The following is a 15,975-nucleotide window of genomic DNA, read 5'->3' as shown; positions in this document are numbered from 1 at the left end:
TAGAAAACCCTGGGCTTCTAAGCCACTGGTTCTCAACATGGGGTCCAGGGACCACCAGGGGTCCAAAAGGACTCTTAGGGGTCTGTAACTCAAAGAGTTGTGTACACTCTCAGAGTTCAATAAACACTGAAAGTTTAACAATTTATATTGGGGTCCCAGAGATAAGAAAGTAATACCAAATGGGGGTCCGTGGCTTACTACCACAGACTGGGGGTCCTTGAAATTAAAGAAAGGTTCAAAATCACTGTTCTAAGCCGTTGTCAGAGCAGCGCGGAGAGCCCCCGTTGTCTGATCCAGCCTCAGAACCATCATCTGATGCTGCTGCAGACGAGCCTCCCGACAGACCGCTCTTGTCCTCGTCGTCTGACTGATCCGAGTCGGACATCTGCCTGTTCTCTGGGAGGTCGCTCCCAGAGAGGTCCTCATCCGAGTGCTCAGAGTGCCGGCTGCCGGCCTCACTGCAAGAAGCAATGCGCTTCCTGTGGCCACCGTCATTGTCAGAGGCCGGACCAGCGTTTGTTTGGTTTCCGCCTTCAGCTATTTTCAGGCTCTCCTCATCTGAAGAATCGTCAGAAGATGAGATAATTTCCTTGGACTTGAACTTCACCTTAAGGGAACGCGGCACGCGTTCAGAGCGGGACTTTTCCAAAGTATTGCGCTCTTTAAGTTTGCGTTCTTTCTTGGGTCGTGGACCTCCTTCCTCATCGCCATGCTTTCCTCCTTTAATGGGTCTCCTCCGCTTCTTGCGTGACTCCTCACCGTCTTTCTGCTCACTACTCCTGCCACCTTTTCTCATCTTCTTCGCAGGCAAGAGTTCATCAGAGTCATCAACGACAAAATCATCCAAGTCCCTTCCTTTCTTCCGACGACCTCTGCCTCCTTTTTTCTTTTCTTTTGCCTCCAGGTCTGCGAAAATGTATTTCTTCTGTATTTTGTTAAGCAAGTTCTTGGTCTTCTCCACATACTCCATTCTCTGCTCCAGAAGCTTCCTCTGCTCCTCAGCCTCCCTGTTTCGCTCTTCCTCCTGTGTTCTCAGCTGCTGCTGGCGCAACAGCTCCCTCTCCCGCTCCTGTTTGGCTCGGAGATCTTTTTCCTCCTCATCCTGCTTCCGCGCACGGGCCACAAGGTTCTGAGCCTGGCTCAGAAGGTCAGAGCACCACTTCCTGGCATCAGAGGCAGCAGGTGCAAGGCCAACTCTCATCTTGTCTTCAGGCTTACCGAGATACGTAAAATGCCTGTGAGCCAACTCGAGATGTTTGACTGCACTAAGCACAGACTTCAGGTTGCTTTTCTCATCTTTCAGCACCAGAGTGGCCAACCTCTGGAGCACCAAGGCCACGTTGAACATCAATACTGTGTCACTGGGCGCCACATGACATGCCTTCAGCAACATCTGTTTACACTCTTGGAGTCTTCCACATTTGAAGAGTGCCCGTGCGAGGTACAACAGCACCTCCGAGTTCTGATGCTTGTAGAATTTCTTCAGGCAGTGGTCGTACAATCGCACAGCAGCGTTGTACTGTTTCTGTTCCATGTAGACGTGAGCCAGATTTAGCCATACGTCACAGATGTCTGCTGTGGCCTCCCTCACCTGGGCAAACACATCAAGTGCCGCACTGAAGTAACCCTTATGGGCCAAGACAGCACCTATTCCATTGGCAGCATAAAGGTTCTTGCCATCGTTCCGCAGGACCTGTTCATATATCGCTAGGGCTCCGTCCTGGTGCCTCTTTTCCTTCTCGCGATCTCTGGTGGGCTTGTGCAAGGTCTGTAGCCACAGATTACCAAGCGCCAGCATGGAGTAGGCGTCATTCTGAGTGGATGGCTGCTTCAAGATATGCTCAAACCTTTTTTGACCTGGCCCCCACTCCTGCTTGGCCATGTGAAGGTTCCCTATCAGGGACCAAGCCACTTGGTGATCCTGGTTGATCTGCAGGGCTTCTTTGAAGCGGTCAGAAGCTTCATCGAAATGACCTTTGTCACGAGCCATGGCTCCAAGACGCAGGTAGCAGTCAATATAGCTGGGATGTTCTCTCAGAATGTTTTTGTAAAGTTGTTCAGCTTCATTCAGTTCACACATGGCCTCGTAGAGGCGAGCCAGATTATAGGAGGTGGTCACAGAGATGGCATTGTAGTAATGCTCATCATGCTCTCTTTGAGCTTTGGCCTGGTCCAGAGATTCAAGAAAGTATTTCTTGGCATCTACAAGGTTGCCCGTTCTGAAGTGAAGAGCCCCCAAGTTATTGAGAATCTCAGGGGGCACATCAGCCTGCACCTTCTGGAAGGTGCAAATAGCTTCGCTGTAAGCGGACAGAGCTCCTTGGATGTCGTTCTGCTCAAGGAGTTGAGCATACTCAATCCAGGCTTCCACGTCCTCTGGGTACTGCTTTGTTAGCCTTTTCAGAAAGCCTTTGCCAATTTCCCGATTGTCTTGATCTTCAGATGCCGCATAGAGACACCCCAGGATTTTCATAGTTTCATAGTTGTTGGGGCAGGCCTTTAAAACCTTTTCAAAGCACTGTGCCGCCTTCTCCTTGTCTTGTTTATGCATATACATCTGTCCCAGGCCGAACAACGGCAACACAAAAGTGGAGGAAGCTAACTGTGATGCCTGGTAGTAGTACTGGAAGGCTTGGTCATAGTCTTCCTGCACATGAAAGTAGCGAGCCAACTGGTAGCAACTCTCCGCCTGTATGGCCTCCACCTCCGTGTTATGAAAAGCATGGAGCGCCAACTGTTGCACTTTACTATAGTCTTTTTTGAAGAAAAAATGGTTGGCCAGGTGGTTGCAGACCGTTGGGTTGCTGCGGTCAATGGCATAGGCTCGTGAGAGGAGCTGCACCCCATTCTTAATTGAATCCGCTTCCTTACTGTTGAGCTCTAGTACTGCCAGGCCGACGAGGGCCCCAACACACTGGGAGTCGAGTTCCAGGGCTCGACCAAAAGCCACAAAGGCCTTCTCCAGTTTATTGAGCTTGACGAAACAGTGGCCCATGCCGAGTCTCACTTCAGCTGGGCAACCAGGGTTTGCGTGCAGAACCTTTTTGTAGTAAGCGAGTGCTCCTCTGTAGTCTTTTTTATTGAAGGAGATGCAAGCCTTTCCGAGCAAAGCGGGGATGTTGCTGGTGGACTGGTTCAGGACGAACTGGAACTGGGCTTCAGCCTGGTCCATTTTGTCTACTTCTAGAAGGCACAAGCAGGCTCTTCCCAACAAGTGATCGGGATCATACATGATGATGTTGTCTGCCATGGTGTACAACTGTGTGGCCTGTATGACGACCTTCCTCTTGTTGTCTTGGGTCCTCTCTTTCCGGGCCTGCTGCACGTAGTGTGCTGCCAGTGTGTCGAGGCAGGTCATCTGGTCTTTTTCATGATCTCCGTAATCCAGGTTGCCATCGATGCGGGCCGCCTCGAGTAGCTTCACAAAGTCATCCGTCTGCCCCTGCTTGTAGTACTCAAGTGCCAAATCGATCCATATATGCAGCCGGGAGTGTTCCTGCTTCAGAATACTGATAAGCTCATCCCCTTCTGGCAGGTGGTCCAACTCTAGCTCAATCACCTCGTCTGTGTCCCGCAAAGGGATGTCTATAGAACCCCGAGACATCCTCAGTGATGGGAACCCCACCCGCTTGTCGTGTTTTAAATACTCTCCAATGCCATATATGGAGCACATGCTGAGGTTATCAGTGGGGACGAAGATATTGATGATGTCACTGTGATGTTGCCCGTGATGACGTCAGTGCGGGCTCCATATTTGGGAAGGTCCACTGCTCAACATCAGGTCCGGGGACCACCAGCGGGTCCAGATAGACCATTATGGGTCTGTGTTACGGGTCCATTGTGTTCCATTAGTACACTCTCATAGTTAAACTAGAAAGATGCAATCGGAAATTGCAAGTGTGGCTGCCGTGACGCGGCAGCCACACTGACCATTGACCATTCAGTTCAATGGGGAAAATGAATTCACTCATACATTAATGGACATATATGGAGATCTCTGTGTCAGTCCTTGTCCCTTTTATGCCCATAAATAGAGATCCCTGGTGTTATCAATATTAAGCCCATATCTTCGAAAGCCCATATACGGACATACTGTGTCAGTCTCCATATTTGGGAAAAGTTAAAATTTTAATGAAAGTCAATGGAGAAAATGCATTTACGAATACCGGTACATTTATATAAATTAAACTATATAACGTATCTCTTAGAAAACGCATGCGTGTCAGTCGATTTGACATATGGCCCACCTGAATGCAACCAAAACTATGTGAGTAGCGTGGCAAAAAAAAAAAGTTTACTTAGGAGACGATGGAAGATGGAATAAAGTCGGTAAAGTACTATAGTCTGGTTGCCACACTAACAGTGTATAGGGCCTATTGGGGACTGGAAGAACCTCTCTCCAAACGAGAAGAACAAGGCTCGAGGCCCGAGCCTCTCTACTCCGCCTAAGTTGCACTAAAACTTCAGAAGGTGAGGTTATGCGTAGAACAAGAATGAGTATGGATGTGCCAGTGAAATCAATACTAAAAACAGGAGACTTCTATTTAAAATAATAGCAGTTAACTTTATTATATCAATACCGTTTGCACAAATGGGCTATTCTAAGTTCTAAGTAAAATCTATGTAAGGAGACAAAAGAGAAAATAATCCAAGTACCGGTACCAAGAGGTTCGTTCAGTAAAGTACACAACAGCAAGCTGTAGTGTTCTCGTAGAGACGGACGCAAAATGAAAGTAACAAGAGTCTTTATAGTATTTCGCAGGTCTTCAGCAGGGGAGGTGAGACTTTTCTGATTGGTTCGTGGGAGGAGTCCCGGGCTGGACTCTATTGGCTGTTTCTTCAGCTGAGCAGGCATGATTGGGCCATACACTCAGAGGGGCAAGGCTGTCTGCCTCCGCCCCATCACCACGTGATCTTCACTCCTCCTTCCCCCGCCCCTGGGCTGTGCCAGGAATCGTTGGGTTTCTCTTTACAGATAACAGAGAAATGTAGCTTTTCCAAGGCGGCTGAGACCCCGCAAGTGCGTGGGTGCGGGTATCTGCACGTACAGGCTGACTTGTGCAAAACAGGTGCAAAACATCATTCACAGAAGATAACAGAGAAATGTAGCTTTTTCAAGGCGGCTGAGGAGTATCGGTGCGCACAAGCTAACTCATGCAAAACAACATTCACAGAGCATGCACTACTATATCATTGGTGACATGAGGTGAGCATGAGCTGATCACGCTCTAGGTGCATGCTGGCGTGCGTGTGAGACAGGACTGTGCGTGAGTGGATGAACCTTAAAATGAACTCTAGTAACCTGACTGTGGGACAATACTGTAAAACATTGGCTTTTGGTACTTAGATATAATATAAAAATATAGACTTACTTAAATCAGCTTAGACCAGATATTTAGCAAACGTTTTGGTACAAAAAGTATTTACAATGTCATCACATCATATCATCAAATCCCCCTTTGATCTGCCTCCAGGGCAGATCACTAACTAGTGATGTGATACTTGGCACATTTTTCAGAAAAGTTTAAACTCCCCCTTTGGACTTCTTTTAAGAAGTCCACCTAAACTGGGTAACGTTTCTGAAAAATATGGTGAGCGGGGGTCAACAGAATCAACACTTGTTTTTTTAATAACTTAGAAACAATAAATGGCACCCCCTTTGGGATGCAACTAACACATAAACAATGGCACAGGATTCTATGTTTCTGATGACATCTATTTCATACTTGTCAGTTTCTATCTTTTGACCATAAGGTCAACTTGGTCCCTGAATCCAGAGTTTTCACTTGGTTGGACAGACCACAGTTTTTAGCCACTGACATGTCAGTCTATAGTGGGGTATTGTTGGTCAGATTCCCTAACTTTTTCTGTTACAATTGTGATCAACATACCCCTGTCATTCCTGTGTGACTGTCCAACTTTACTTTTTTGGTTGTAAGACAACATCCATAAGATGACATCAGAAAACATGAATTGACACAAGACCCCCTTCGGGGTAAAACAGAAATCTGTGCAGAAAATACCTAAAACTATATCACCTAGTCCTTTGGGGATGCTAGGGATTCACACAAGCAGGGAAAAACAATTTCTTATAGAAAACAACGGGTTCAATGTGTAAGTAGACTGGAGGCTGGTCTATGCGTGGGTGGATTTAAACCATCAGTATGTAAAAAAACAAAAGCTCACTCAAATGCCTCCTCGTAAACAGGAGGTGGACGGACCTGGTCCGTAACAAGATCCAGGAGAGGTTGGTGGACCTCTCCTTCGGTCAGTTGGGCTAGCTGGAAGTCAGTAGAAGGGTAAACAGTGCGGACAGCTTTGTTAATCATGCATTTCAACATTGGTATGGCTACGAAAATGATGAGCCCTACGATCAACAGGACTGGGAGAATGGTGGTGACAAACCAGTTGCTAAAGCCCCCTAGTAAGCTAAAGTCAAACCAAGTGTTTGGAATCTGGGGCTGTGGGATGGTAGCTATGGCATCACGAGAATGGGAGATGAGGGAAGAAATGTTAGCATGATTTTTAGGGATTAAGAAACAACATTTTCCACCTAGCATTTTGCACACACCACCTTCCTTAGCCGTCATCCAGTCCAGGGCAGCACGATTTCTGAGGACTACTGTCCTGATTTGGGACTGTTCGTTGGTTAGGAGCTGACCTGCCAGCTGGAGGTCAGAGAGGGAGTCATGTAACATTAGCAGCTCGGCAGCTAGAGTGTTAATCTTTTTCAGGGTGAACTCTTCAGTCACACCAGAGGTGATAAAGGTGGTGGCACCTAGGCCATAGGCCATTTGGGAGTCTGAGTCAGTCCATGGGTCCTTGAATGTGTAACCTGGATATTTGGCCCTAATGTATTCTAAGTTAGTCTGAGTCTGGTCTGGAGTGGCCCAGGCAGTGGTGGGTGTTAGGCTCCTCTTAACTCTATTGTGGGCATTGTCATCTTCTGGGGGAACAACAGGGTAAATTATAACACTGGTAAAAATATAACCCGGGTGGCAGCAGCCGTTCCATTTGGGTGGGAGAAAATGTCTTGCGGCTCTGCCGCAAGTCCACACAGCTGCATAGCTGAGGTGAGAAACGGATACATTAAACCATGGACATGAGACATTTAGCAGGGTGCCATCTAGAGCCACAGAGGTGCAATAACCGTCATTAAGATGGATATTGCGTTCGCACAGAGATATACCTAACGCTACAGTGCCTGGGGAGGTGTCGTGGGAACACAAACATACGGGGGCCTTGATGGGTTTGACAGGTAGAACGTGAGTACGTTGGGTCATTGATTGGGCTGGTTCAATACACTTCAGGGTACCATCTAGGGAGGAGTTGGTGATGGTTATGTTCCTGTCTATTAAATGGGACATTGCTAGTAGCTGGAGCATGTCACGGGGAGAGGTGCAGTTTTCAGTGGAGCTATCATGGTCAGTGAGAGAAATGGGGGTTACCCTAAGATCAGGACGGTGATGGACACAGACCCAACAGTCAGCGTCCTGCATTGCATGGTGGGCGGCAATCGCTGCCTTAACACATGCAGTATTACCTTCGCACCTCTCCAGGTATCCGTGGACACGATGTTTGGTGATGTCTGGCAGTTCAGAGTTGAGGTCTCTAGTAAGCCATTCATCGAGCTCCTCCTCATCATTGATTTCTTCTTCATAAATGATGCGTTCAGGAAGTTTAGCTGTGGCGTTAGGTTTGGGAGAAACGTCAATAAATAGTTTGGCATAAGAGTCTCGTCCTGACAGAGACACACTTAACCATATTTGACCTGTGTCGCTGAGTTGAGGGTTTTTTATTTTTACGATCACGTAAGGACCAGCCCGAGCTAGAGTTAACCTTCCGTTAGCTCGCCCAGTTGAGTCACCATCAAAGGATCCCCAATGTTCCCTTTGGGCTCTGCAGTCTCCGTTATGGCGATTGGACAGGGGGCGGGATCCTGCAATAATTTGACAATTGTCTTTGCAATTTCCTAAGCATGCGTATACATGATAACCAGTGCCGTAGTAAGTATACCAGTACCCTTTCACGTGAGTGGAACAATCCACTCCCTCAGTACAGAACATGTAATGATGATAATAATCTGATGCTTGGTAACTTCCGGATATGCGGTTTGCACTTTGGACAGGAGTTAGCAAGTGTACAAACATCCATATTTTGAGGAGCGTAAGTACAGTCAAGAGCATGGTATACTTCAGACGGCTGGGCTTGGTGTTCCTATATATCCTAATATCACTCTCTGACTTACTATATGTTTTCAACTCTTTCTTTAAATCTGGGCATAGTCAATTTCTAAATTATGTGTAAGTGTAGGTTCTTATCTAAACGCCCAGATCTCTCAGTTATCCTGTTTTGGCGTCAGAGGTGGTGTTCATGCAGTTTATCAATGGAAGTTTCTGTGGAGACATAAAACAACAAACATTAGTACATGACAGCACAACATTTAACAGACTTACTATCATTTGAGCAAAATCTTTGAGTAGTGTGCTATTACACTACGTTCCCCACCATCCCCCTTATGTTTCTGATACAGGACTACATTGAAAATGCCGTCCTTCTCGGAAACATCTAATAAATGGCTTAATGGCTTCCTCTGCTGCAGCTACCCTCAATCTTCTTGGGCAGCCCTAGTAACCTTGGTCTTGGGCGTAATTTTGGTTCTGGCTGAAGTAGTCAGTCATTGCTGCTTGTACGGCTATGTGTATGTCAGGTGGGGCTGTAGTGGGGGCTGCTGGGTATTGCCCTTAGAGAGACCTTGGAGGGACCCGTCCATCCCTGCGGGAGAGGGTGCTGTGTAAGGGGGGGGGGGGCAGGTTATATGGACTGTGAGTGGGTGCATTTTGGTGTGACGGAGGCGGCCCCTGGTCGCTTCGCTGATTTGGAGGGAAGCCCTCATAATCCTTTCTTTTCCTCTCTTCTGCTCTTGCAACCTGGTCCTGCCATTCTAACAACCTTTCTCTTTCCAACTCTAGCTTTCTCATCTCCTCAATCCTTCAGCTGGGTGTCTATCCCTCACCCTGGCCCTTTCGTCATCTAATCTCTCTCGCTCTGAGCCCTCAGAGGAGTGAGCATTTTCACTTCTCTTTCCCCTTGTGTCAGAGCTCCTCCCCTTCAACTTACTTTTCTTTCCTGTTTTCTCATCCTCGCTGGAGGACCGTCACTATCTTTACTTGCGGTTTTCCTTCTTCTCTCTTGCTCCCCCTTCTCTTACTGTTACTCTTTCTTCCCCTTTCCCCTTCCTCAGATTCCTGACCAGGGGAGCCTCCTATGGGTGTTTCGAGTGATATGGGTGTTCCTAGAGTTGCTAAGTTAGGGTAGCAGCCTCGCATGGGGTCTAGCGGGGTGGACTTCAAGAACTTCTCTCTGTATTGGTCTATTTGTTGCCACTCACCGTTATCAGTTAAACAAATGGGACAATCCAGCTGGAACAGCTCTTGAATACGGCGATGGAGCTGATCGTAGTGGGTTAGTTTTTCAGTGAACAGAACTTTGGGACCTATTTTTATTTTAAAATACCACTCTGGGCTTAGGTGGGCACCCCAGCTCTGCAGTATACCTTCTAATGAGAAGCAGGCACAGTAGACTAATGGATGTACGCTTGAGGCCTGCATGAATTTAGACTATTAAATGTTGAAAATCCCCAAATTATATAGCCTGTAAGGTTCCCTGCCTCCACTCAAAAACGTAGGGTCAAACACGTTCGTTAGCACAGGTTCATACATATACAGTTCGCAGGGATGGTGTGTGCAGACAGGCTCTTCAATTGGACGGAATGGGTCTGTTCTGAAATATAATTTATTGAAATGTATAGAACTATTAGAGTCTGTTGTCCTTCAGTCTCCTCTCCTAATGAAACAGAGACAGCACTGACGGGTTTCGACCTCAATTATCCTTGTTCCTAATTGTGCCCTATTTTCTAAAATCTCTGTAAACACACAATGGCAATAACCAATGACTATGTCGAAACACCATTCAGGGCTGGGAGTTGAACTATAACCTATAAGTTTCCCATCTCTTGTAAAGTAGGCCGGTACAGTAGTACACATTGACAATTGGACTTCTTAAATTTGACTGTTCAGCTCACAATATTAAACATGCAGGGATTATCAGCCCTTCAATGATTGGATTGGGATTGTCAGCAGGGGGAACAAAGTCCTGAGGCGGAACCGGCGCTGCAGCAGGCACCCCAGATGGGACGTCTGGGCTCTGGGGCGGGGCTGATGCTACTGTAGGTACCGCTGGGACGTCTGGATCCTGAGGCAGATCAGGCACTGAAACAGGGGCCGCAGGAAGTAACAATAGGAAAGGAGTTGACTGATTAAGAGAACGACGCTCAGCGTCTGGGGGCAAGAATGGATTAGCCTGCTCAACTTTAGGGAGTGGAGTCAATGGAGTAGCACAAGTCCGACCTGTGCACTTGTGGTCTTTCCAATTAGGAATAGTGCGGCCTGCCTGTAAGTCACTCAATATTAGTCTTGCTCTGAGTTTGGTAATTTGGGACGCCCAAGTGTGGGTCCGTCCATATCCTAATTTCACCACTACTCTGCTGCCTTCCGAGTTAGTGGACAATTCACAGAACCTCTGGATTTCTGGGTTGTTCCAGATTACAGTCGGGTTTTTCGGGTTGTATGTCACCGAAATCGCGACATGTTCAGAGAACCCTTCAGTTTCAGGTTCGGAAGTGAATGGATCTCTGTCGGGCAGCAGAGACACAGATCCTGATTGGTGCTGGTCAGACACGTGCCTACAGTTTGCTAGAAAATGTTTGTAATGAGTCGTAGACCAACTTATAGTCGGGGGAAAGTCCCTCTCGGTGGAGTTTCTAGAGTGGAGTAGTACTGTGTGTATGGGCCTTAGCCCTTCATTTTGTGTTTGGGAGGAAGAAATAATGGTTTCAGTTTCTTCCCCGGGTCTGTCGGTTCTGATCACAGCTACCAAACACTCATTTGGCAAAAAGGGGAAAAAGGGAAAAGCCCAGGGATCATTTCTTATACTTTCCAATTCTTTTAGAGTGTAACTAGTTCTGGTCCACCCAGAAGGCTCTCTAAGTGGTTTGGGGATTTTTCTCGATGTCTTGCAACCCTGGCTCACTGGTTGAGTCATAATTGGATTGTCTTTGCCTTTTGAGAGTCTGTGTCCTGATTTTTTAGGTCTCACTAATTTGTCCATGTGTCTTCTGAATTTCTATGAACCAATGTTTATGATAATTGACGGCAATTTTAAAACACCAATCGAGACTGGGAGATGAACTATAACTTGTTAGTACACCAGCTTCAGTAAAATAGGCTGTTACTGTAGTACATATTGACAAAGATATTCTTACTTTAGCTGTTCGTCTTACAACAGTACACAGGCAGGAATTGTCAGACTTATACTAGGTTTAATTAATGATTTAACACTGTTTAAGTATTTTTATCCAAACCATCTAATGGTCGGAAGCTTCTTAAGACTTTCTAATTTCTGGACTCTTTGAGACAGTCAAGATTGGTTTTTATTCTAAAATGTTCAAAAATGGTTTTAATTCAAAAATGTTCACTTAGAAGGAATCGCGCGGCGCAGTCAGCGAGGACAGGGCAAATAGTCAAACCAACACTTACAACACCTCAAATGACAACCTTTGGTCAATCACATCTCAAACTCGACTTGTACTTGGCATCTTATGCTATGTGTATAACATTACCAACTGACTTGCTTGTTTGAAACTGTTAACCAATATTGTCAACGCTCACAATAACCACACTCACTAAATGCCTGCCCTCGCAGTGAACCACCAATATCAATAACAACAATATACATGTCCCATGCCTCAAACTGTAGTCCCCGATTTATATGCTGACAATATATATAATATATATGCTCAGAAGGAACGCTGGGATGTATTCTATCTACTAAAATTATTTAGAGAGCTTACAAAATTGTTTAACTATTTTTAAAACAGTCCGTTATACATTGAGTTCATTCAAATCATCAATCATTCACTTTATTCCATTCGCTCTCACAATCTCTCACAGTCCCTCTTGTCCTCCAGAGACACTGTTTAAACATTCACAACACGGCGGAGAAACCGTAACAGCCCCCCTTGTACTCCAGAGACACTGTTATTATTTACAATACGGCGGATACACCGTTGTGTTATTGGGAAATGCACTCCCCTCACACTTTTACACATAGGCAACTTCTTTATACTGCGCTCCTTACAGTAGGCAACTTCTTTATACTGCGCTCCTTACAGTAGGCAACTTCTTTATACTGCGCTCCTTACAGTAGGCAACTACTTTATACTGCGTTCCTTACAGTAGGCAACTACTTTATACTGCGCTCCTTACAGTAGGCAACTACTTTATACTGCGTTCCTTACAGTAGGATGCAGTTATACTACGCTCCCAAGCAGTGTTTGTCCCACAGATTTTACTGTAATATTCCTATCGAACTAGAATGTTTGACAGTTCATACAACAGCACAACTAAATTTAGAACCTATGCCAATGTGCACAATTTCAGTTTAAGAGGTTTGTGCTTACCTTTTTAGAAGATGTAGTAGGCGGCCGCCCGTTGTACTGGATGGAACTGGAACACTCGGGGAAAGCAACAACGCGTTTTTTCCGAAAATTTTGAATCTCGAAAATTGTTAAAAAGGCACAAAACTCATCACGTCGGGGTCACCAGGTTTTGGAAGAACCTCTCTCCAAACGAGAAGAACAAGGCTCGAGGCCCGAGCCTCTCTACTCCGCCTAAGTTGCACTAAAACTTCAGAAGGTGAGGTTATGCGTAGAACAAGAATGAGTATGGATGTGCCAGTGAAATCAATACTAAAAACAGGAGACTTCTATTTAAAATAATAGCAGTTAACTTTATTATATCAATACCGTTTGCACAAATGGGCTATTCTAAGTTCTAAGTAAAATCTATGTAAGGAGACAAAAGAGAAAATAATCCAAGTACCGGTACCAAGAGGTTCGTTCAGTAAAGTACACAACAGCAAGCTGTAGTGTTCTCGTAGAGACGGACGCAAAATGAAAGTAACAAGAGTCTTTATAGTATTTCGCAGGTCTTCAGCAGGGGAGGTGAGACTTTTCTGATTGGTTCGTGGGAGGAGTCCCGGGCTGGACTCTATTGGCTGTTTCTTCAGCTGAGCAGGCATGATTGGGCCATACACTCAGAGGGGCAAGGCTGTCTGCCTCCGCCCCATCACCACGTGATCTTCACTCCTCCTTCCCCCGCCCCTGGGCTGTGCCAGGAATCGTTGGGTTTCTCTTTACAGATAACAGAGAAATGTAGCTTTTCCAAGGCGGCTGAGACCCCGCAAGTGCGTGGGTGCGGGTATCTGCACGTACAGGCTGACTTGTGCAAAACAGGTGCAAAACATCATTCACAGAAGATAACAGAGAAATGTAGCTTTTTCAAGGCGGCTGAGGAGTATCGGTGCGCACAAGCTAACTCATGCAAAACAACATTCACAGAGCATGCACTACTATATCATTGGTGACATGAGGTGAGCATGAGCTGATCACGCTCTAGGTGCATGCTGGCGTGCGTGTGAGACAGGACTGTGCGTGAGTGGATGAACCTTAAAATGAACTCTAGTAACCTGACTGTGGGACAATACTGTAAAACATTGGCTTTTGGTACTTAGATATAATATAAAAATATAGACTTACTTAAATCAGCTTAGACCAGATATTTAGCAAACGTTTTGGTACAAAAAGTATTTACAATGTCATCACATCATATCATCAGGACCCACCTTTTTATCAAATAGGGGTCTATGGCCTATATCAAAATGGAGGTCCAGTGTGAAGTGAGCGGTGCAAACGCGACACACGACCTTGTATGGGCCGTTCTGTTTGTGACGTCAGCTACTTTATGTGTATGAGCACAGACCTCCATACATGGAGATCCGTACTATTACATTTGGCGCTCCATACTTCCGTACTTTACACACAAAGTGAAATGTAGGAGCAGTTTGCACCGCTCTCAAATAAAAATTGAGAGTTGAGAATCACTGACGTCCAGGGATATGGAGATCCCTGGTTTGTTTATGGCCCAATACGTCAGTCATCTGTGATGTATAGCCTATCTATGACCTATGACTCCAAGTTCAGGCAATGTTTCAGCCCATTGACTTATACATTATTAGGTTATTAACTGTATTATATGAAAAAATAAACATAATATGGAATGCATGGAGGTGCTTATTGGAGATACCGACAGTGTGTAAGATATTTGTCACACTGTAATAAAGTCTGATGGAATAACCTTTCAGTTGTATTGCTGTTTTTGATGATATGATGCACACTTATTTGTATTTGTGTATTTACATTATGTTTTAGTTTTTCTATATTATATATTTGATATACTATAACTAGTTACTATCTAGTATATGTTACAGTACCAGTGAGAACAAATAAATAAATAGGCTTTCTGGTGTTCTGTCCATTTTGCGAGATCAGCCACACAGGCACACAGAAAGACATTCTCATAGACCAGCCATTCTCAACCTGTGGGGCAACAAGGGTATTACAAATGGGCCCCAAATAATTTCCAATTTGGCCAGATTTTAATGATAAAAAAAGAATAATAATCTCTTTAAAAAAAAGGTTTTGTGATACCCATAACTCTGAACTATATGTATAAATAAACTAGATACCAATAATTAGGAACTATATGTATAAATAAACTATCTTAGTTCCATTGACGCCTATTCCATTGATTGATCACTAAAATAAACATGCTCTGAAAATGCACGTGACCACGAAGGCTTTTAAGATGTTCAAGTGGGCCCTGACCCAGGAAAGTTTGAGAACCACAGTTCTGTAGACCATGCTATAAAGGATTGGCTGTCAAAAGTCGGCAGCGAGGATATTGCAAGTGGGCCTGCAAATACTAGGTAAAACACTTAAGGTTAGGTAGTAACGATAATATAATATTAATATTAAAATAGGCCTAATGAATATTTTAAAAAAAGTATCATGGTATATATTCTCTTCTTTAAAACAGGGGTCTTGAACGATTTTCAGGCCAAGGGCCCCCTTTGCTGAGATGAATCTTCAGTGGGCAGCCGCGGAGTGAAAATAGCTGATCTACAAGCTCACAAACGCGACGTAGCGCGACACTGTATGAGCTTGTAGATCTGCTATTTCTGCATTTCTCTCTAACATTTCCTGCATGTCCCTGGACAACTCCTTAACACCTTCCTCCTCTGCCTCCTATTCAACCACACAGAATGTTCACGGCCTCTCCTCCTTTTCCAATCTCTTTGTTGGCTTCTGAATGCCAACCTGGATGCTACTGATGTTGGCCTACAAGGAAACCAAAGGCATGGGCATTGAAACACGATCCATCCCTACAACCCTTCCCTCTCACTCAGATCAGCTAACACAAGAATGCTGATCGTCCCTTCCCCAACACACCATGGGCAACGCTCCACATTACTAGACTCTTCTCCCCCGTTGCCTCTTCAACTGTAGAATAAATTCCCCATTCATCACAACTGCTGACTCACTTCCAGTTGCCTGCCGTCGTCAGACTCCGCCTCACTCTTCTTGCACTTCACTCCCCTTCATTGAATTTACCGTAGGTCACTTATCTCCACAAATAGGGCAAACATTTTTTATTCCAAAAACTTCCTGATCCATGTTGATGACATGAGTGTAGACATACTGTGTAGTGATTTTCGTGATTGGAGGGTCAAAACTGTAGGAGCAGTGGCCAAAAATGTGTTTTAAAATTCGGCCTGTAGGTGGCGCTAGAAGAGGGCCATGTGAGAAATGAGGGGTGGGGTGTCCGCGTTGCCTTGGCGGACGAATAGGTACTGGCCCCGGCTCTCCCGGACGCTCCTAGCCCGAGTTACGGCATTTTATGTGAGCTGCAGTGGCAGGGGGTCCTCCACTGGGGGCGCCACCACTTTTGCATCCGTCCTGGAGCAGCAGGAGTGGGTGGTCCCCAGGAATTCCCCGTGAGCAGCTCCGTTGGGGTG

The 15,975-nt window shown here is 45.6% G+C and overlaps 1 protein-coding gene across 1 annotated transcript; it reads right to left on the bottom strand.

The window, feature by feature from the left end:
- Positions 1-241: 241 nt before the first annotated feature.
- Positions 242-3,604, bottom strand: LOC308283527 (RNA polymerase-associated protein CTR9 homolog; the record flags this gene model as incomplete). Its single annotated transcript, XM_080723969.1, has 1 exon — positions 242-3,604. The coding sequence occupies one exon, from the start codon at positions 3,602-3,604 to the stop codon at positions 242-244; it is 3,363 nt and encodes a 1,120-aa protein (XP_080580095.1).
- Between the last annotated feature and the right edge of the window lie 12,371 nt (positions 3,605-15,975).

This window comes from Nannobrachium achirus (assembly GCF_963921795.1).
Source record: "Nannobrachium achirus genome assembly, chromosome: 4".
Lineage (NCBI taxonomy): Eukaryota > Metazoa > Chordata > Actinopteri > Myctophiformes > Myctophidae > Nannobrachium > Nannobrachium achirus.
Note: the sequence above shows the minus strand (reverse complement) of the source record. Positions and strands in the feature narration are given on the sequence as shown.